Raw genomic sequence first — 20,972 nt, forward strand, 5'->3', positions numbered from 1 at the left:
TCACCCAAATTTTACTATTAAATTGATGAGTTATATGACACATGACAATTGATCGATATATGTCTTTACTATGTGTTTATCACATGTACATCAATTTGAGATTTTTGGCGATATTTCAATTTAATGGAAACTAATAGAGGGTAAATTTGTCACGTATGTACCAGTTTGAGATTTTTTATGGTAAAAAGATTAGTTTGTGGCAAATTTATCACATGCTAGTTTAGAATTTTTTGTGATCAGAAAATAAGTCGAGGTAAATTTATTACGTATATACCAATTTGGAGTTTACTGTGGTCAAATAAATAATTTAAGATAAATTTATCATAAATATATCAATTTTTAAATTTTTTTATGATAAAAATTAATTATGAATATATAAGTTCCGAACTTTTGGTGCTGTTAATCCAAATTTAAGTACGTCCACCCGCACACATTTTTCCAAGTCAAGCCAACCTATGGCATTCTACCTCCCCACCTAACTCATTCCAACCCCCCTCCCCCCTCTCTCTCCTCTCTGCACGCGAAACACTGCGAGTGAGTCAGCGACGGAGCCGTCGTTAATAGTCGTCCATGGCGCGCCGGAGAAATAGCAACCACCCTCCCCGGGTGAGCTAACTAACACTCGCCACGTGAACTCTCTCTCTCTCTCTCTCTCTCTCTCTCTCTAGTGGTAGCTCTCTTGTCCTCATCTCTCCCCTCCCTCTATTTAAACCTGTCCCTCCAATTTCCCCTGCATTTCACTCTCTCTCTCTCTCTCTCTCTCTCTCTCTCTGTCCTCTCTTCGGGCGAAACTGCATTCCTCTCCTCCTCCGCTCGACTCGCCGGCCGAGTTGATCCCCGCGATCCAGGTTCGCGCCAGAGCCTGATGCTTTTCTTGGTTTCGAATCCGTATCGAATTAGCGGTTCTCCGGACGGGATTTTGAGTTAGATCTTGCCTGAGTAAGTTGGTTTCGGGTCGGGTTCCGTGTCTTGATTGCCGGTGATGACCGCGACGTTCGTCGGAATGCTCGTGGTTTACTGGAGGGACAGTGCTAATCCGTGTGGGGTTTGGTTATGTATGCCCGTCTGAATTGTGGCGTGATCTGCTTCAGTTTGAGATATACGATGTTAGGTGGTCGATCCTGCTGCTTGTTTTGCTGCGTCCGAAATCATGTTCATGGCCACTTTTTGGCTGAGAGATCCTGTTGCGCGAGAGCGTGTCTTGATGTGATCTCGTCTTCGTGACTTTGATGAAGGACCGTCGGCGTGCCAACGGAGTCCCTTCTTTTTTCTTCCTATTTAACCTTGATCTGTGGTTTGGATGATTCGATGAACGACTGCGTTTGGGTTTAGGACTGCGGTTCATGCCATTGCGTAATCTTAATGTTGCTTATTTGTGATAATCACGGCTAGTTGCTAGTTAAATAATTGATTTGTTGAATAGAGATGAATAGTGCTGGTTGAAATACGAGCTAATAGTTGTCATGGTTTTGATGTATTTCATCTTTTGCGCGGTTGTTCACCCAATGTTTTTGTTTTTTTCATTTTTATAGTAGAAGTTGTCCTGCATTGTTTTCGATGTGTTCTTCCTTTTTTTAGTAACAACCAGATATTTACTTTGAGATAAGATGTGTGGATTATTATGGACAACTTCTATGTCCTGATATGCCGCCTAATTAGCTGCAGTTGCATTTGCAAGGTGCTATATAGTAGGTGTAGGGAAGTTTGGTTTTGAGATTGATAAGGCTCATATTCTCCCATAAGTTAAATTTTAAGTTACACATACAACTGATGTGCGAATGGCTGTTTACATGCTTTTAGGTAGATACATCATACTCGGTTCTGCAAATGAAGGGCTTCAAGATCTTTGAGCTTCCACGTGCTTTGTTCATTCAAGTAGATTTACACTGGTGGAGCTTGTGATGGGGCATTCTGATTTATTATTGAGACTTGTTCCTTCACTCATGCAGGTTTTGGTTAATTCCACATCATGGCCACTGGACAACTATTCTCCCGCACCACGCAAGCTCTTTTCTATAACTACAAGCAACTCCCAATCCAGCGCATGCTTGATTTTGACTTTCTTTGTGGTGTGTAGGACAATTCGGGCCACTGCAATCTATGTGTTTCTTTGCTTAAGATGCTTGCGGGGATCTTGTTTTCGATGGCAGTCAATAATGTTGTTCTAACTTTACTGTTTTGTATAGGGCGGGAAACACCATCAGTTGCAGGTATTATCAACCCTGGTTCTGAGGGATTTCAGAAGCTCTTCTTTGGCCTGGAGGAAATTGCTATCCCGGTTCATTCAACGTACGTCATCCACGTCTTACTTATTGTTCTCCATCATTCTTAGATTGTAAAGCTAACCAAACAGTGGGCTGAATTTTGCTTCTGATTGGTGGCTAACTTGCTACAAAGTGCTCTGGTAACTGTACTGATCATAAATAATGGAGGAAAATTATCTTTTATATGCATATATATTTGTGGTGACTTGCTTTTGCAATAAAATTAACCCCTGAATACATATTTTAGAAGGATAGGAGATAATAGCAGTTTCTACTATTAGTAAGACTGGAAATGCCACTTGATCTCTTGCAAAGAAAGAAAACAGGAAATAAAAAGAAACTTCATGCCCTGTGATCTATTAGATGGTACCATTAATCTTTGTTAGCTTAGTGGCCAGGTGATGTGAAAGTTCTACATCTGCTCCTAGCATGCTGCAGGTACCACAACAGTAAATTTCTGTTTCATGGAACATAGCACAACAACTCCGTGGTCGACTTCTATCTATGTTTTGCCCAGTTTTGGATTCTTGGAGCAACTTAAGCGTTGTGGTTTAAGGGGTCGTTGCGCATTCTGGAGTCTGCATCTTACAAGCATGTTATTCCTTTTGCAGCATTGAAGCAGCGTGTGCTGCACATCCTACTGCTGATGTTTTCATCAACTTTGCTTCATTCAGAAGGTAAGTACTAATTAACATTAGTTTTGATTGCTAAAGTTCTTGCCGTGGAATTCATGTTTTTTCGTTTTTTTATTTCCAGTGCTGCTGCTTCATCAATGGCTGCTCTAAAACAGCCGACTATGAGAGTTGTAGCCATTATAGCTGAAGGTGTTCCAGAGTCTGACACCAAACAGTTAATCGCATATGCTCGTGCAAACAATAAGGTGAGAAGAATTTTAATCATATATGAAGTAGAAGCATCAAGAGACATTATTTTGCTATACATCATAGTTTTGCAAATCGTGGTCACGTCAGCTTCTTATCCTGTTGGTATCACAGGTTGTAATTGGCCCAGCTACTGTTGGAGGCATTCAAGCTGGTGCTTTCAAGATTGGTGACACTGCCGGGACTATTGACAACATTATTCATTGCAAGTTATACAGACCTGGATCCGTTGGTTTTGTCTCTAAGTCTGTATGTATCCTTGAAGTTCCTATACTTCCACGCATGTTGTTGCAACGTTTGGCCCCACAACAGGAAAAGGGCTTTGAAACAATTTTTGCATCTCTCTCTTGAATAACATTTTGAGATGAACTAACGAAGCTACATTAATCTGTTTCTTAATTGCGCATCTGGTCAGCTAGTTTGAGCACTGTCTCAATTTGCAGTAATTTATTCACTCTTTATTGCAGGGAGGCATGTCTAATGAACTTTACAACACTGTTGCCCGTGTCACTGATGGAATCTATGAAGGTATGCAGATATGCCTCTAACACTTAACAAAGTGGAAGAGTGCCAAGTTTACAGTTGATTTATCTCTTTTCTTTTCTGTAGGTATTGCTATTGGAGGTGATGTCTTCCCGGGTTCCACTCTCTCTGACCATGTACTGAGGTTTAACAATATCCCTCAGGTATAGAAATAAAGAGTTTTTGTGCTTGCTTACAGTGAATTGTTTGTGTAGTCTGAATGATAAGCAGTTTTGGTTATTCTTTCTGTAAATACTACAACACATGATAGGGTATCTATTGTTCTTTGGCTTTAACATGCCAATTTAAAGTTCCATCACTAGTTAAGCAATTTTGTCATCCGCGATCGTGTTCTCTAATCTGCTCTTTAATCTGTCCCAGGTCAAAATGATGGTTGTACTTGGGGAACTTGGTGGACGAGATGAGTACTCCCTAGTTGAAGCTTTAAAACAGGGGAAAGTGACCAAACCAGTGGTGGCTTGGGTTAGTGGGACTTGTGCACGACTCTTCAAGTCAGAAGTGCAATTTGGTCATGCTGTAAGTGACTGCCTTCATTGCTCTTCATAATTGTGCAAGCCCAACAACTAAATCATAAAAAATTTAAGTGGTTCTTCCTTTGGTATCATCTTAGGGTGCAAAAAGCGGTGGGGAGCTGGAATCGGCACAAGGAAAGAATCAAGCACTCAGGGAGGTGGGGGCAGTTGTTCCTACTTCATATGAAGCTTTGGAGACCGCAATCAAGGAAACCTTCGAGAAACTGGTAAGCGTTGTCATCAGTTTGCAGGGATGAGGCGACTGGTAGAACATGATAAGGTGTCATCAAATGCATGTTGTTGACTCTTTAACACATGCAAAGAGCAGGCCATGTGGTTCTACTCCCAATGGACCCTACCCAATGATTGAGTCCTCATGATTATTTCGTGATCTCCTCTTAGGTTGAAGAAGGAAAGATTTCTCCAGTTAAGGAAGTCACACCTCCACAGATCCCTGAGGATCTTAACACAGCAATTAAGAGCGGGAAAGTTCGAGCTCCAACTCACATTATTTCAACCATCTCTGATGATAGAGGTAATCTTGCGGCAATGTAAAATTGAAAGAAGTTTTTTAGATGTTGGTGGAAGAATTCAGTCGTACCAAATTAATGCATTCGTCATTTGCAGGGGAAGAGCCATGCTATGCTGGTGTACCAATGTCTTCCATCGTTGAACAGGGACTTGGTGTCGGTGATGTAATCTCTCTTTTGTGGTTCAAACGCAGTCTTCCTCGATATTGCACTAAGTTCATTGAGGTAGGTTTTGTTTGTCCATTCATCGAGCCATCGATATGTTCTAAGATACTCGCAGAATTCAGTTTCTCTTCACTGTCCTGACTATTATGCATTTTCAACTTCACATATTAATCACTAGAGAAACAGATATCTTGTGTAATCGGTACATCCTTCGACTAATACGTGTGAACTTGGGCAGATATGCATAATGTTGTGCGCTGACCATGGTCCATGTGTATCTGGGGCCCACAACTCCATAGTCACAGCAAGAGCTGGAAAAGACCTTGTTTCGAGCCTTGTATCAGGTGATTATTGGAGCCATCTTTGTTCTGTTTGCAGTAGGTCCTTGAGAATTGGCTTTTCAAAGTGCTAAATGATGAGCTTATGTAACAGGCTTACTAACAATTGGCCCTCGTTTTGGTGGGGCCATTGATGATGCTGCTCGATACTTCAAAGATGCTTATGACAGGGTAAGATGTTTGTCTCATCAGGGTGCTGATGAAATGGTTTTTCGACGCAATTATATTTTTGTGTTTCTACTCAGTCTTATTTCACCTCTCTATTTTCAGGGTCTTACTCCATATGAGTTTGTCGAAGGCATGAAGAAAAAGGGCATTCGTGTACCTGGAATTGGGCACAGGTATCATGTTCTTATGGTTTGGTCTTCTATATTATTCCATGCTCGAGTATCTAGTACAGAGAAATTGACAATTTCCAATTGTTATATTCTTCCTTCGAATAAGGATCAAGAGAGGGGACAATAGGGATAAGAGAGTCGAGCTGCTACAGCGGTTTGCACGATCGAACTTCCCTTCCGTGAAGTACATGGAATATGCTGTTCAGGTGGAGACATACACCCTCTCAAAGGCGAATAATTTGGTCATGAACGTTGATGGTGCTATTGGTTCTCTCTTCTTGGATCTCCTTGCCGGAAGTGGAATGTTCACCAAGCAAGAGATTGATGAGATCGTGGAGATAGGATATCTGAATGGACTCTTCGTACTGGCACGATCCATTGGTTTGATCGGGTAAGTTAAATCTCATCTTGACCAATATGCTATATGCATATAATCATTATACAGCTCGTTGCTCACATTCTTACGAGCCTGAGATCTCTGTTTGATCATCCTGCTTATTTGAACTCGGTGAGGCCTTTTTGCTCAGTAAATGGGCTTGATATAGTTTAGTTGTACTCTCAGACACCAATACATGTCTTGTTGCTGACAAAAGAGTATAACTAACCAGATTGGGCGTATGATAAGAAGCAGGGATCAAAATGATTGCATGTATATTCGTATAGCATTTGTAGCATCACATGGATCCATTAACCGAGTCTATTAATTAAATCTTTCAGGCATACTTTCGACCAGAAGAGGTTGAAGCAGCCTCTGTACCGCCATCCATGGGAAGATGTTCTGTACACCAAGTGAAGCGACAACGGTGGTTGCGAGTTCCTCAAATTGTTGTGATGAAGAAATTTTCCTCATGAGAGCGTTGCTTAGCTGTTAGATTATTGTTTGAAAGGAAAACGGATGGCTCAATGCCTTGGTTTCTGAGTTTTCAGTGTGAAGTCTGTCGAGAGAAAAATTCTCTCAAATCATCTGTCCAGCGAGGTGAATGCGCCGCTGCCCACGCCCGCTTTAGTCATGCGAAAGAAGAAGCTTCAAATCTCAATAGAAGTGTCGTACATGCCAAAACTCAAAAACAGCCAATGTTGAACTAACGCAAAGCTTCGACAAAAAGAAAAAAAAAAAAAAAACTAAAGCAAAACTTTTGCACTTTTGAAATTAAAACACGGACAGAACTCCTAAACAGGAAGATTCCTACACGAGCCCGTACCAGCCCAAAAAGTCCAACGCGAGTCGTATAATGTGGACCGTTGGGCTTTGGATAAACGAAGAATGTCAGGCCCACCGAGACGAATCGGTCCCGTAGTGGATTTGACTTGGGTATGTTAACGCGACTTTTTTGCTCTCTTTTTTCCCCTTATTTCTTGAGGTTTTTCCAAAATTGACTTTTACCGAAATTTGGGAAGAGCCATGTTGAAATTTGGTGGAAAGCGGCACCAGAACAAGATGAGATAATGTTTCTCACAATGACTCTTAATGAGGCTATCCAGCTTATTCATCTGTTTTTCATTGGCCAACCTGATAATGTTAAAGAACTTGAGCGGAGAGAGTTCTTTGGCCAGGAAAGATCTTGATCGACACTTTAAGGAGATGATCAAGCCCTTTTACTTACTTGGTGCGAACTAAAATCTCAAATCTGTCTTCCCGTCTTCCATCCCTAAAGAAGTTAGCCAAGTTGCCGAAAAGACTTTGCGGGCATGACAAAGGTCTCCAGTATAAGCCATACTTGGAGAAATTCAGCAAGCAGTTCATATTACGCTCAAAGAATTATGCCTTAGAAAATAACTTTTTATAAGTTATTTTCGAGAAAATTGAGATCTTGACTGAGCTTGAACCAAACTTGATCTAAAAATCAAGTGTTCCAAAGATTGCAATGACCCTTCTTGCTCGGGTTACAAGAAGAAGAGGCACTTCAATAAATTCTCTTTTTGGCAAAAGGAGACGTGGAAAAGGCAAATGAAAATTCCTTTGGAAAAGAAAGCATTCATCCCATTCATCTCGAAGGAAAGACAAGTCTAATAGATGCTATATCTGCGGCAAAAAAGGACACTTTGCTAAAACCTGTCCTCAAGCAAAGCATCAAGGTAGTCACATGATCCAGAAGATAGCACAAAGCACGGGGATTTCTTTTGATTATGATGCTATCGAATCAATATTTTTCATCGATGATAAACCTTCACCCGAGACCCTTTGTGCCATATAAGCATATTCTTCTGATTCGGATGATCAATTTCTAAGAGACATGTTCGTGTTTCCCCGATTCTTTCCATATTCGATATCCAGTCTTTCATCCTTATATTCCTATCCAAATATTCACTTCCAAGTGTGATAAACCCATCTAGGTGATAGCTCTTATAGATACTGAAGCAATCGCATCCCTCATTGATACAAAAGTATTCATAGAAGAATTTTAGACACCTTACACAAGGAATTTCAATTCTACTTCTGGTGATATTTTCACAACTAAATTTCGTAGTAAACTAGTCACACTCCATATCTTCCCTCGGTGTTCAATCACTTAAAAAAGCCTTGGATGCGGTTCTGATGACGGTGATCTTATCATTAGTTGGGACATTCTTGCCCAACGTCCACAACTCAGAATTGTGCCCACCGACTTACAATTCAAAGAACAGTTTCGAGAGTTTGTGGATATCCGGAGACTTTTTATTATTCAGCCAGAGATCCTTGATCCCATCACTCAAAGTCTTTTATCCTGTTGCTCCGAGTCTCATTGACAATTCTCCTAGACCCGTTCTCACCCTCTTGGGAAAAATCAAGACTTTTTTTAGGCCTCCTTAAAAAAAAAAAAATGAGGAAATCAATCCTACAAAGGCCGCTTATTTTGGCATGAACCCGTAACATCTTGCCCTTACTCGGAAAGAACGTGATGAATTGCTCGCCCATGGTTTCATAGAACTTTCTAATTCTCAATGAGCTTGTGAAGCCTTTTATGTTAACAAACGAGCAGAGCAAAATCGAGGCAAACTTCGGTTAGTGATTAATTACCAGCCCTTGAACCAGTTTCTCTAGGATGATAAATTCCCTTTGCCTCCTAAAAATTCCCTTTTTCTCAACCTTACCCAAGCTAAAATTTATTCCAAATTTGATCTTAAAGCGGGATTTTGGCAATTAGGCATACATCCTGAAGATCGTCCGAAAATTGGATTTTATATTCCCAATTTGTACTTCTAGTGGACAGTTGTCCTTTTTGGATTTAAAACTGCTCATTCCCTTTTTCAAAAGGCTATGTGTAGAATCTTTCAGCCAATTTTTAGCAAACACTCAAATTTACATTGATGACATCCTTCTCTATAGTGCTGATGAAGAATCTCATTATAAGCTCCTTTCCCATCTTGCCGAAATAGTCCAGAAGCATGGCATCATACTTTCTTAGAAGAAAATGATCATTGCTAAAAAAGAAATAAAGTTCCTCGTAATGCATTTGAAAGAAGGAACTTACTACCCAGGCCCCCATATTGCAGATGAATTATAGGAATTTTCCTCAAAGGATCCGACAGTCAAGCAAGTGTAAACATTTCTTGGGATAATTAATTATCTCCGAGATTTTATCCCAAAGATTTTCAAGGCGCTTCACCCACTTCAAAGGATGTTGAAAAAGATTGCACCTCTATGGGGATAAAAGCAGACTCAAGCAGTTGCCTATTTGAAAAAAAATGTTACGACACCTTCCTCCATTGCAAATCCCATCTACTGGCAACAAAATACTGCAGACGGATGCAAGTGATAAGTATTGGGCAGCCATTCTCCTTGGAGAAATTAATGGTAAGCGCCACATTTGTGCTTACAAAAGTGGACGATTTACTCCAACAAAAATTCATTATCATTCCGCTTTCAAGGAGATCCTAATAGTTAAATACGGAATCAAAAAGTTTGAGTTCCATCTCATTGGACGCTATTTTTTGGTAGAAATGGACATGACCTTTTTTTCCTATATGCTGAAATTCAAACGGAAACAAATCCCTTATCCACATTTGCTAAGGTGGGTAGAATAGTTTTCAACATATTCTTTTGACACTAAGCATCTTGCATGAAACAAAAATGTTCTTGCAAACTTTCTTTCCAAACCCAAGCAGCTAGTTTCCTCTATCAACATATTTGTTCGAAAAGAACCCATGCTTGATACATTCCATGTGATTAACACGAGATAAATCCAATGGAATAGCCACAAATATCTTCTAGATGTTCCAAACCCAATTCGGATCAATCGACTCACCCCGAGTCTTAAACATTACTTACGGCGGTACCATTACAAAGTCTTTAGAGATTACGGGTGTCGATGTCGAAACCCAAGCGATCTTCATCCCGAGTATCTATTCATTCATCCTTTGCTATGGTCACCCGACCTAGACTTCCCCGGAAAATTGAAATGGATGTTTTGATACATGTTCAATCCGTACATCGTATCAATTGAGTTCCCTACTGAGAAGATTGTTAGAGTATTGTCTAGAGCACTTGCAGGTGATTACTCCAACCGGAAGAACATGATTGATATGTTACTATGGTTCAACCACTAAGCGCTTGCAGAGGACTATCCAGGATTCAAAATCGTGTGGGAAGACCAAAACCCGAAAGATATATTGCTATGTTTTCCATAGACCATGGACATTCATCAATCTTTCTGAAGACGTGAGATCTAAACCAAGCCTACTTGGAATGACCATGAATAAGCTTCAACATAATTGGGAAATTGCTCGTGTTTACGGGATCTTTCGAAGTCGTATCTCATCCATCCCTCGTGAATACAGAGAACTCCAAAGAATCCTATGCCAGGAAAATCACACTATTCCCCTAGAGGTATGGCCATCGGATGCATATGATGTCTCATGGAACCATTCTAACGGGTATAGCCAAACAAGGGAAGCCGTTCAAGAGGCCCTAGCAATTTTTCACTAGAACAAGCAAGGCCAGTCTTCAATGGACACGGATTCCTAAGACCCGTGGGGAGGACCATTTTCTCAAGATCCTTATGCACAGAGCTCTCGGGGCAATAATTTCACTCGTGCGGATATTCCCTCTAGCTCATCTTTGCCACAAGATCCTAGTCCCAGCAGCCCAAGATTCCAGGACCCATGGGATAATGATGAACTCCTTTGTAGAGCTTACAAACGACAAAAGGATGGCCCAAACAATTTGGACAACTCGGAAGATAACACCGAAGAACGGTTCAATTATAAACCGTAAGGCTTGTCGGCCATGTATGTGTTTTTCCCTCAATAATTGGCCCCTTGTTGGTCAATAGTTGTGTCATGTACCGTTTATTATCGGTGTCGGTGGATCCGTGTATCCAATGTTTGTGTTTATCCAAGAGTGTTCTCCTTGCCTATATAAGGCCCATTGTATGATGTAATGAGGCGGACTTAGCCTCCCTCTAAATATCAATGTGAAGTTTCCCTATGATGAGTCTCTAAATCCTCTTCTCATCCAAGTACGGTTCCTAGGTTTCTAGAATCATCTAGTTAATTTGGTAGTACGATGTGGTTCGGTATGCTCTTCGCTTGCCACTTTGATGAAACCCGCGAATCAGAAATTTTTGACTCATTGAGAGTTGAGCTTTAAGATTGAGCCTGGAAGCTAAAAGGTAGTCCCCTGAAATTAGCCAAGCAAGCCTGGTGTTGGAGATAGCATACCCGCTTTAGGTTCAAGCTTGTCTCCATCTTATTAATTTGATAGTACGATGTGGTTCGGTATACTATTCGCTTGCCACTTTGGTGGAACCCGCAAATCTCGAGCGTTTCTTTCTTTTCTATTGACGTGGGTGGAGGATAAAGAAAAAGGATAATGACATAAATAGTCTCTGAACTTTGGCCCAATGTGCAATATAGTCCATAAACTTTAATCCAATGTGCAATGTGGTCCCTCGAACTTTTAATTTAATCAATATGATCCATGAACTTTTGAAATATCTTCAATTTAATCCCTAAACCATATGAAGATATTCAATGTAGTCTTTCCATTGATTTAAATTCATGCACTAAGTTGAACACGTTCCGCAAATTTAGGGATCATATTGGTCAAATTAAAAGTTTGGAGACCACACCGCATATTGGATTAAAGTTCATGGACAATATTGTTCAAATTAAAAATTCATAAATTACATTATATATTGAGAGACCATTTGTATTATTTTGCCGAAAGAAATTATGTTTCAGAAATGCTGTGGAGTTCAGCCCCAAGTACCATAATTACCCAAGTTGCTCTATTTAATACTAGATAGTTGCAACTTGCAACAAAAGGAGCGCATGCGCACTTTCTTGTCTTCATCCAAATCTGCGTGCGTGCACGTAATTTCCTACCGCAGAGAGAAAGAGAGAGAGAGAGAGAGGAGGGTCCTTTTCGGGCTTTCCCTTTTGGCTGGCGTGAATGGGACGAGCAAACTTGGGCGAAAAGAGACCACCAAAAAAAAAAAATAAAATGCAAGCCACAACAAGGATTCTCTCTCCATTTCTGGTAAAAAGAAGACTTCCTTCGTGCCTTACCCATTAGTAAAGTAAGTGATTTTCCGCTATGATTGTTGCTATTCTGTCGAAAAGGAACCCTTAAATTGAGGATGAACATGTGATTCCAAAGGGTGCTACACCTCTCTAGATTTTAACTGTTAAACCAAAATGCAAAAAACCGCGCACGGTCAATAGATTTTGGCTCATACAGTTGAGATTTATTACATTTCGATCCCGACCGCGAAAATTCTCTGAAAACACTGTTCGTTTCGAGACCATAAAATCAATCAGTTAAATTGATGTTGACGCCTAGATAGAAGGGCGTGCGTTGGGCTAACTTTATTTGACTAAGTTCAGCTCCATCCATTGGGGTTGAGAGCATTAAAAAGCTTTGTCTCATCTTATATAAGGACCATATGCTAGCATAATTCTTCTTTTGGTCACTTTTCATTACGTGAAGGAAATTAAGTCGCGCTTGTTTATGATTTCAGCAGAGTCGAAACAGCTTCTTCACTTTGGCTTTGCCGACCAAAACCTCCACATTTAATGGAAAAACTTTATTTTTTTTTGCTGGAACCATGAGAAAACTATCAGTTTGTTTTGACTGATTTTTGCTTTTTTATTTTTGTTCAATCCAAATCATGTATTCATGCACTCCCACCTTTTTTGTCTCACGATCCGAAACATTTGAAATTTTCACGGAATAATGTTGAGGAGGTCTCCTAATGTCTAAAGCAGCGCATAGAATCGATATTTTCTCGGAATCAAGGCGAGTACATAATGCTGCCCGAAATTACAGTTTTGGCACGGAAGATTTTTTTTTTTTTTTTGTATTACACTCAAAAAGGGCCATATTCGATATGCGGAAAAAAAGAGGAGACCGATCGATGCAAAAAAATAAAAATATTACCAAAGTAAAAATACAAAAGAAAACGAGGGATTCGCATCGGCTTCGTCATATTCGTTTATGCAAATCGATATCCTATTATTGCGATATTCAAGCGATTAGCTTAGGACAGAATCGTGTTATCTCGACTCGACAAAGGAATAATTTTTAGCGAGATAAAAAGGAAAATAACTCGAATATTGGGAATTATGTTTATGGTGCAATTATATTTGAGGATTTTATGTAAAATGTGCTTTAGTTGACCAGCCTCGTGATTTGCCGTTCCATAACGTTGACACTTCGACAGCCGTAATCGGCATAAATTTGTGGCCTATGATGAGCCGAACCCAAGCGATGAACCGAAAAAGGCAAGAGGGGCTCAAAAAGCTAAGACCTTCCGAGATAACCCCGCGCCGCCTCGTGCCGGGCACGCGCCGACGCGACCGGAGTGGAGAGCAGAAAATCTCGGCCGCTATGGGCCAGGGCGAGCCACGCGCCGCGCGTGCGCGTGGGCGGGGGTTAGAGCATCTGGGCGCCACCTTCCCCTTTTTGGGGTAGTTAAAAAATGGATTAACATATGGTCTATATAGTTTTCAGATTCAGATGATAATGATGATGACGACGATGGATGGAGATGAGTGACAGAGCAACAACAAGAAGAAGCCCGGACCAAACCCCTCTGTGGAAGCAATAGAGAGAGAGAGAGAGCTCATTGACCATTGGAAGGAGGGGCAATCTCTTCTTCTTCGTCAATCGATTCTCTTCAGTTTGATAGAGATAGAGTGTGTGTGTGAATGGCGAATCTGTCCTTTTCATCAGCGCTAAGCGGTAGTGTGTGAATATCTTCGAGAGAGAGAGAGGGGTTCGTCTTTTGAACTCGAGTCGCGGTGTCCTCCCACAAGCTTGAGTTCAGACTGTGAAATTGATGGAGTCCGGCGAGTAGGATCGTGCCCTAGAGGGGGCTTTAGAGAGCGCGAGGGGAAATCTGTCCATGGTCCTCACAGTACCGTCGCCGGACATTGGGTGATCGGAGTGGAACACTCTCCGCTCCGGGGGGGTGATTTCGCTCGTTCGCAGGCCCTAGAATGGAGACCCCACCGGCCGAGGAACTCCTCAGGAAGATCCAGGAGCTGGAAGCTGGTCAAGCTCACCTCAAGCACGAAATGTCGAAGCTCAAGCTGTCGGGCGGGTCCGATTCCAGGCCCGAGCAGCGCGCTCGCCAGCGTTCCCACTCCGTGTCGCCCGAGCGGTCGGCCGCCCGGAGGAGGGCCGGGCTCACGGCTCGCCCAGGGTGGAAGAAGGGCTCTGCTACTTTCGCTCATTCGTCACCTTTGCAGAGGGAGAGCCGGAGTCAAGAGGAGCCTCCGAATGTAGGAGGCGCGGGAAGCTTCATTGGCGGGCCTGCCGAGATGAATTTTACGGAAAGACAGTATTTGAACATTCTGCAGAATATGGGGCAGGCTGTTCATATATTTGATCTCGGGGGACGTATCATATACTGGTGAGTTGCTCGAAATTTTTAGTTGTTCTCTCATTTTTCCTGCGGTGGGGTGCTCAGATATTGGTTTAATTCGTGGATTTGAAAATGTGATGGGCTGTGAAATTTATGTCAAATTTTGGTTTCTGCTACTAGTGGTTACTCAAAGACAAGAGAAAGGTTGAATCTTCAGAACCTGTTTCTGATATATTTGTTCCACTCTCTAGTTTCTAGTGTCGTTCCTTTGTAGATTCTGAGAATGACCTGGCAATGTTGATTTTGCAGGAATCAAACTGCAGAAAACCTATATGGTTATTCCGAACCAGAAGCCCTAGGACAGGATGCCATTGAGCTCCTAATTGATCCTCGAGACTTTGGAATAGTGAATAAAATTGTTAATCGGGCGATCATGGGAGAGAGATGGACCGGACAGATCCCTGTCAAGAATAAGATAGGCGAAAAATTTTCAGCTGTTGCAACGAATACTCCATTTTATGATGACGATGGAACGTTGGTGGGTATCATATGCGTCTCAAGTGATTCACGGCCCTTTCAGGAGCCAAGAAGTCAAATGCCAGAAGTGAGGCACTCAGAAGCAGAGTCAAGCCTAAGCCGCCTGAAAAACACTGCTACAAATAAGCTTGGTCTTGATGCTCAGCAGCCTCTGCAAGTTGCAATTGCCTCTAAGATATCTAATTTGGTCAGTCTTTTAGCTTTAAATATCATATGTTTTATTGCCATGTACCGCGAGTTTATTGTTGGAACCAAATTAACAGGCATCCAAGGTGAGCAACAAAGTGAAGTCAAGGATTCGGACCGCAGACAATCATATTGATCGTGAGAATGAGAGTAGTGATACTCATCATTCTGATAATTGTCTCTCAGATGACAATAGGGAGGATGCAGCATCAAGTGGAGCTAGCACGCCCAGGGGAGATGTACCTCCATCTTCCTTTGGTGTTCACTACCAAAAAGAGGAGAGGTCGCCAGGAAAACATGCTAAAGATTCTAGTGATGAGAGTGAAAAACCGCCGATTCACAAGATCATCACATCCAAGGCAGAGGCATGGATTGGTAGAAGGGGGCTATCCTGGCCTTGGAAAGGCAATGAAAGGGAAGGATCAGAGGCCAGGACTGGAAGATCTGGTTTCGTATCATTGCAGAATGACCAAGAAAAGAAAAGTCCTCCCATGGCTAGTCTAGAAAATCAGAACAATGAAAATAATCGCACTGTAAACGAAGCATCAGGTTCATGGTCCTCGTTTAATGTTAACAGCACGAGCAGTGCCAGTAGCTGTGGAAGCACAAGTAGTGGTGCTGTGAACAAGGTGGACATGGAAGCAGACTGCTTGGATTGCGAGATACCGTGGGAAGACTTGACAATTGGAGAACAAATTGGGCAAGGTAATCATCTTTCAGGAAAGTAGTATGCTTTCCACTTGTAGTTTTCCTTCAATTTTGGGTTTGTATTCATTATGCCAGTAGGACATACTCTGAAAAGGCCCTAAAATGGGTGCTATTGTTGCAAATCATGGATACTTTGCCGAGATGCACTGCAAATGCATCCGGTCCCAAATGATTATTCTCATGCAATGTAGTTTTTTCTTGCTTCTGAGATCATTTGGTCATACTTGTTTCCGTGTTTGCGATGCTCATGGCAATAAACTCTACTTTTTTAGTGTTCAGACTGATGTTTAGTATGCTTTTCCTCCTCTCCCAGGTTCTTGTGGAACTGTCTATCACGCTCTGTGGTACGGATCAGTATGTTCTTCTACTCCCCTTAAGTTTAGTTTTAACAGAGTGATGCATAATGTCATGATGTGAAATGCATATGCCTGACTTCACGGTATACATACTGTCTATCTCACTCCTCTGGCAGTGATTGGTTATCTCTTATGCTATTCAATTACGGACTTCAAGCTCTCTTTATAATAAGTTACGCATGGTTGTGGAGTGAATTTTACTCGTTGTGGACATGTAATGGAAGAGAAATGTGTCATCTGTCTGGACAGTAGGTATCATTCTGTGTTTTGCTAGGAATGACATGATAAATATGGCACAAATACTTGTTCAGGAGAAGTGGAAAGAAAGAAGAGAAGTGTTATCCAGATGTCTTAATTTTGTTATTTGGAATCACCTAATGCTGTAATTGACTTTGTGAGATCATGTTGTTCCCACATATGACTAAATGATGTGGGTAACTTTAGTTCTTGAGTTCTGCTATGTTTTACTTATTTTGCTAAATGAAAGACGAGATTTAGAGCAATGCATTTGGCTTCTTACTTTATCTTACTGTCAGGTATAGACCTATGCGATTTTCTAATGATGATTTTTCTGGATTTTAACTTTCTCTGCATGTAATCCGATTGCAGGATGTGGCAGTGAAGGTATTCTCAATGCAAGAATATTCACAAGAACTGATACTTTCCTTTAAGCAAGAGGTTTGTTTTCTTTTTTTGTTTTACTATGTCTCATGAGTTCTCTTTGTTCTTAGTAGTATTATTCAGCCAAAACATCTGAGGGTTGCTTAGACCTTATAATCTGATTAAGGCATCTCTCGTAGGACATGATATGCGAGCTATGTCCTGCTTAGCCTGTAGGCCTGTCCTTGACTTTTGACATCACTAAAATATTGTTGCAGTAGTGATTAGTGATTCCTGATGCAAGGTGGCTAGTTTAATTTTGATAAGGGCCTTCCTTGATGGTAATCTAGATCTAGATGGAGACAGTGGGTAAATGATAGGTCGGCCTTTTAGTTGATAATGAGCCAAAAATGTGAATTTTTATCACCCCAGGATGTGATGAGTCGACATCGAGGTGCCAAATGAATCCGTCTGTGGTGTCACTTGCCCGTACATCCTCTGATGGTTCTTTTTTTCTGATAAGAACTAGATAGTCAGATAGTCAGATAGTCCAGGAAAAACATTCTGAAAACCAGTGTGATAAAGAGATAAAGTAAGAGTGACTAATATGTTAGAACTGCATGCTTTAATCTCTATCTCTCTGCACTTGTATGACTAGCCTGTAGTTTGTTATTTTATAAATTCTCAGCCTTTTAATGAATAGAATTGTTGGTGGTGCTTATTCTGTAGCAACTGGGTTTTTTCCCCAAACCACAGATATATTTTATTGGTGACAGCTCTATTAGTGAAGGCATTGGCAATTTTAATGGTGTTGTTCCACTAATACAGTAATGCAACTTTTCCAGTACACATGGTGATAGCAGGTTGTGAATTTATTTTTTTGCGCCAATGGATTTTGGATATTTTACCTGGTATATCGTTGTCAAGCTACAGCTCGTAAGCTTTCTTTACTTTGAGAAAGAAGGGCCAACTTTTCTCATATAACATTGTTAAAGGCCCCTTAGCCTATCCATCTAAGGGGCCTTTTCTTGTTCGCTAGCGCTAACGTTCTACTGCAGTTTAGGCTTGACTAAGAGCATAGAAAGGGCTTTCCATGCCTTGATCCATTGCATTATGTGTAATTGTGTCGTGTTGGATACATGTAGTATTTTGCGGGTCAACAAAAGGAAATATACCTTCTCATTGTACTCAAAATGAGGAATTGCGATTGTATATCTATGCTCTCTTCCTCTGCTTGCATACCATGCAGATTTCTGAGAATCTCTTTTGATGTTACCACGATTTTTCTTACTTCTCATAAAGTGACATTAATTTGACAGTTTTTTTGTCCTTCAGGTGTCTCTTATGAAGAGACTTCGGCACCCCAATGTTTTGCTTTTCATGGGAGCAGTAACTTCGCCTCAGCGCCTCTGCATAGTCACAGAGTTTCTTCCACGGTACTTTCTCAATGCTTATGAAAATCAGGCTCTTTGATTATATGGGGCATCATTATTAAAGTTCGTTGTAGTGTCTTGATTATTGGTTTTCGGTGATTGTAATTTCTGTGGATATCCTGTCTATGTGGAGCTAACAGTAGATCTTACGTGTGTTGATGCAGTGGAAGTTTATTTCGCCTACTGCAGAGGAACACAGTCAAGTTAGATTGGAGACGCCGTGTTCATATGGCTTTGGATGTGGTAAGTATCTGCTCCTTATTGATGCATCTAGATTCATCCTCTTCTGGGGCAGCGTTTTACATTTTGGTCACCTGAAAGTTTTTTTTCCTCTGTTTCCATGTCAGCGTTTGTTTTGCTCTTTCTTATATTGCCCTCCTTTGCTTTTGTTGATATCTTTCGATTATACATTTTACTTCCATATTGATAAAAATTTGAGAAGAATGTCTTGAACCTTAGCATTCCTAACCTCCTGAGACTGCTTGGCCTGTGAACTTTTGGTCTTCAGCCCAGTTATTTGAAATCTACTAATCTCTTGTATGTTATCTCGCTGCTTTTAACATGTGATTTATTGAATTTGGCCCTTTTCAGGCTAGAGGCATGAATTATCTGCATCATTACAATCCACCTATCATTCATCGTGATTTGAAGTCCTCGAATCTCCTAGTTGACAAGAATTGGAATGTGAAGGTGTGTCTGCAATTTGTGATGTCCTCTTATATACGGAGTTCTGTCCTTCTGTCCCATGATATATACCTATTTTTAGATGCAATATAGGAGTTTTCGCTTATGAGCTCATTTATAATTTGCTAAAATTGTTATTTAGGTGAGTGATTTTGGTCTGTCGCGTCTGAAACATGAAGCGTATCTCACAACAAAAACTGGGAAGGGAACGGTATGAAAACTATACTTACCATTTCTTCCAATACTTTTGTAAGTCATCATCTGTAACTTGCCTCTATAGCTATCTGAAATTATAATTCTTGGCTGACTTGACCTGCAATTTCTCTCTCTTTCTCCAGCCTCAATGGATGGCACCAGAAGTTCTCCGCAATGAAGCCTCAGACGAGAAGTATGTTTTTGTCTGTTGAGTTTTACTTTGAAGAATACTACCTTCATCTATCTAAAGATAGCTTTGGTATCCTCATTTACTTCTGACATTTCTCTGCATCTCTAGATCTGACGTGTACAGTTATGGAGTTGTATTATGGGAAATTGCCACCCAGAAGATCCCGTGGGATAATCTCAATGCGGTTCAGGTACTTTTTTCTTTTCGGTCACCACATTCCATTTCTTCTAAAAAATGCACTTTTAGTTTTTGGATCAGTAAGCAAGATTCGTTAAAAAAAGGCATCGTGCCATCCCTTTGATCGGCTAGAATACATTGCATCTTGGGTCTCCTTTTCACTTCTCTGTGGAGATGGACTTTGCAGGCTTTGTACCTTATGTTATTCAGCGGCATCCCTTATGTGAACATGAAGGGAGAGCGAATGACTATGCCCAATCTGCTGTTCTTTTCTTTCCCTTTTGTTTCTAAGAGGGATTACATGACATCTATAGTTCGGAATACTTTGAACAACGCTTTACTCAGGATATTTGCAGGTGATTGGTGCTGTGGGGTTTATGAACCAGCGACTGGATATCCCTCACGATGTTGACCCACAGTGGGCATCTATAATCGAGAGCTGTTGGCACAGGTGCTTCTTTTCCTTTAGTGTTTATCAAGCCCCAGGTACACTTAACAGAAGCCTGGAGTCTGCAAAAGAAAATTCATTCATCTCGGGTAGAAAATGGAAAGCATTTTTCTGATTGGACATAGAACACGATGCTCCATCTCGATGAGCATTTGATATGTACCACTGTAGTTATGCAGGTTTTCTAGCACAATTTGATTTCACTTGGGAGCCTTTTTTTTTTGGGAGGAAAAAGATTGTAAATTTGTGAAAATTCGATACTGATATGGGAACTGCATTTTCCTTTAACCAGTGATCCAAAGTGCCGACCGACGTTCCAGGAACTACTGGAAATACTTAAAGATTTGCAGAGACAGAACGCCCTCCAATTCCAGGCTTCCCGCTCCGCCGCCGGGGACAGCACTCAAAGGGAAACATGAAACATCCGGTGCATCGAAAGGATTTGTCTATTCATTACATTGGCTAACGGTCCAAGCAAACCTGGCTCTTCGGCAGGAAGTTGATGTTGCCATCCAGTCTTGACCCACTTTGCCGCCACCGGACAATGAAATTCGGCGACCGGATTTTTTTGGGACCATTTTGAGAGGAAAGAATGTTTGTCCTTCATATGAGCATTCATGGCTGGGGGGGATTTAGGATGACTCTGTGTCGCTTTTGTGCATTTACCAGAAGTCACGAAGGACCTTGTAGATATGTTGCAAAGTGTTGTGGAGATTCAGAGGCTGAGCGCATTAGGCTTGTCATCCATTTGTTTGTGATACATTCATAGTAAAACATTAGGTTCTCACAAAAGCTGTACAAATCAAAATTGACTATGACGGCTCTTAGTGGTGAAACAGAGAGATTTAGTGATTTACTCCGTGAAGACAAATTATCTGTCGATTCTGTTACTGTTAAATTGCAATGCAACCTGATTACCAATGTGAACTTATCCCTGGATAGCCACTTACAGTGCAATGAACAAATAGCAATTGCATTTAAAGCTTCATTTATTCGCGAAAAAATGAATAATTAAATTTTTTTTTAAAATAATCGCTTGTATTGCTTTATAAAAGAAAAAATGTCAGCTAAAATATTCACAAATAAATTATTAGCATT

General features: G+C 40.9%; 2 protein-coding genes and 1 long non-coding RNA gene across 3 annotated transcripts; 2 read left to right on the plus strand and 1 right to left on the minus strand.

Moving 5' to 3' along the window:
• The first annotated feature begins 767 nt into the window (after positions 1–767).
• LOC115747798 (ATP-citrate synthase beta chain protein 2) lies at positions 768–6,508 on the plus strand. The gene is made up of 17 exons (XM_030684095.2): positions 768–848; positions 1,950–2,069; positions 2,187–2,289; positions 2,876–2,941; positions 3,021–3,144; positions 3,260–3,394; positions 3,613–3,673; positions 3,755–3,831; positions 4,049–4,204; positions 4,299–4,427; positions 4,603–4,735; positions 4,828–4,955; positions 5,134–5,239; positions 5,328–5,404; positions 5,504–5,574; positions 5,678–5,962; positions 6,289–6,508. Exons 2-17 carry the CDS (start codon positions 1,970–1,972, stop codon positions 6,362–6,364), a joined length of 1,827 nt encoding a protein of 608 aa, XP_030539955.1. The 5' UTR covers positions 768–848; positions 1,950–1,969; the 3' UTR covers positions 6,365–6,508.
• Positions 6,456–6,914, minus strand: LOC115747799. The gene is made up of 2 exons (XR_004016156.2): positions 6,706–6,914; positions 6,456–6,664 (listed from the first exon to the last, which is right to left on the minus strand). It is a non-coding gene; the product is annotated as an uncharacterized LOC115747799 (long non-coding RNA).
• Positions 6,915–13,312: 6,398 nt separating this feature from the next.
• Positions 13,313–20,687, plus strand: LOC115747780 (RGS domain-containing serine/threonine-protein kinase A-like). The gene is made up of 13 exons (XM_030684066.2): positions 13,313–14,408; positions 14,670–15,084; positions 15,161–15,788; positions 16,105–16,145; positions 16,757–16,825; positions 18,083–18,183; positions 18,345–18,423; positions 18,772–18,870; positions 19,007–19,075; positions 19,203–19,252; positions 19,358–19,439; positions 19,783–19,877; positions 20,167–20,687. The coding sequence occupies exons 1-13, from the start codon at positions 13,993–13,995 to the stop codon at positions 20,291–20,293; spliced, it is 2,271 nt and encodes a 756-aa protein (XP_030539926.2). The 5' UTR covers positions 13,313–13,992; the 3' UTR covers positions 20,294–20,687.
• The last annotated feature ends 285 nt before the right edge of the window (positions 20,688–20,972 follow it).

The sequence above is a fragment of the Rhodamnia argentea genome, chromosome 1 (genome assembly GCF_020921035.1).
Source record: "Rhodamnia argentea isolate NSW1041297 chromosome 1, ASM2092103v1, whole genome shotgun sequence".
Lineage (NCBI taxonomy): Eukaryota > Viridiplantae > Streptophyta > Magnoliopsida > Myrtales > Myrtaceae > Rhodamnia > Rhodamnia argentea.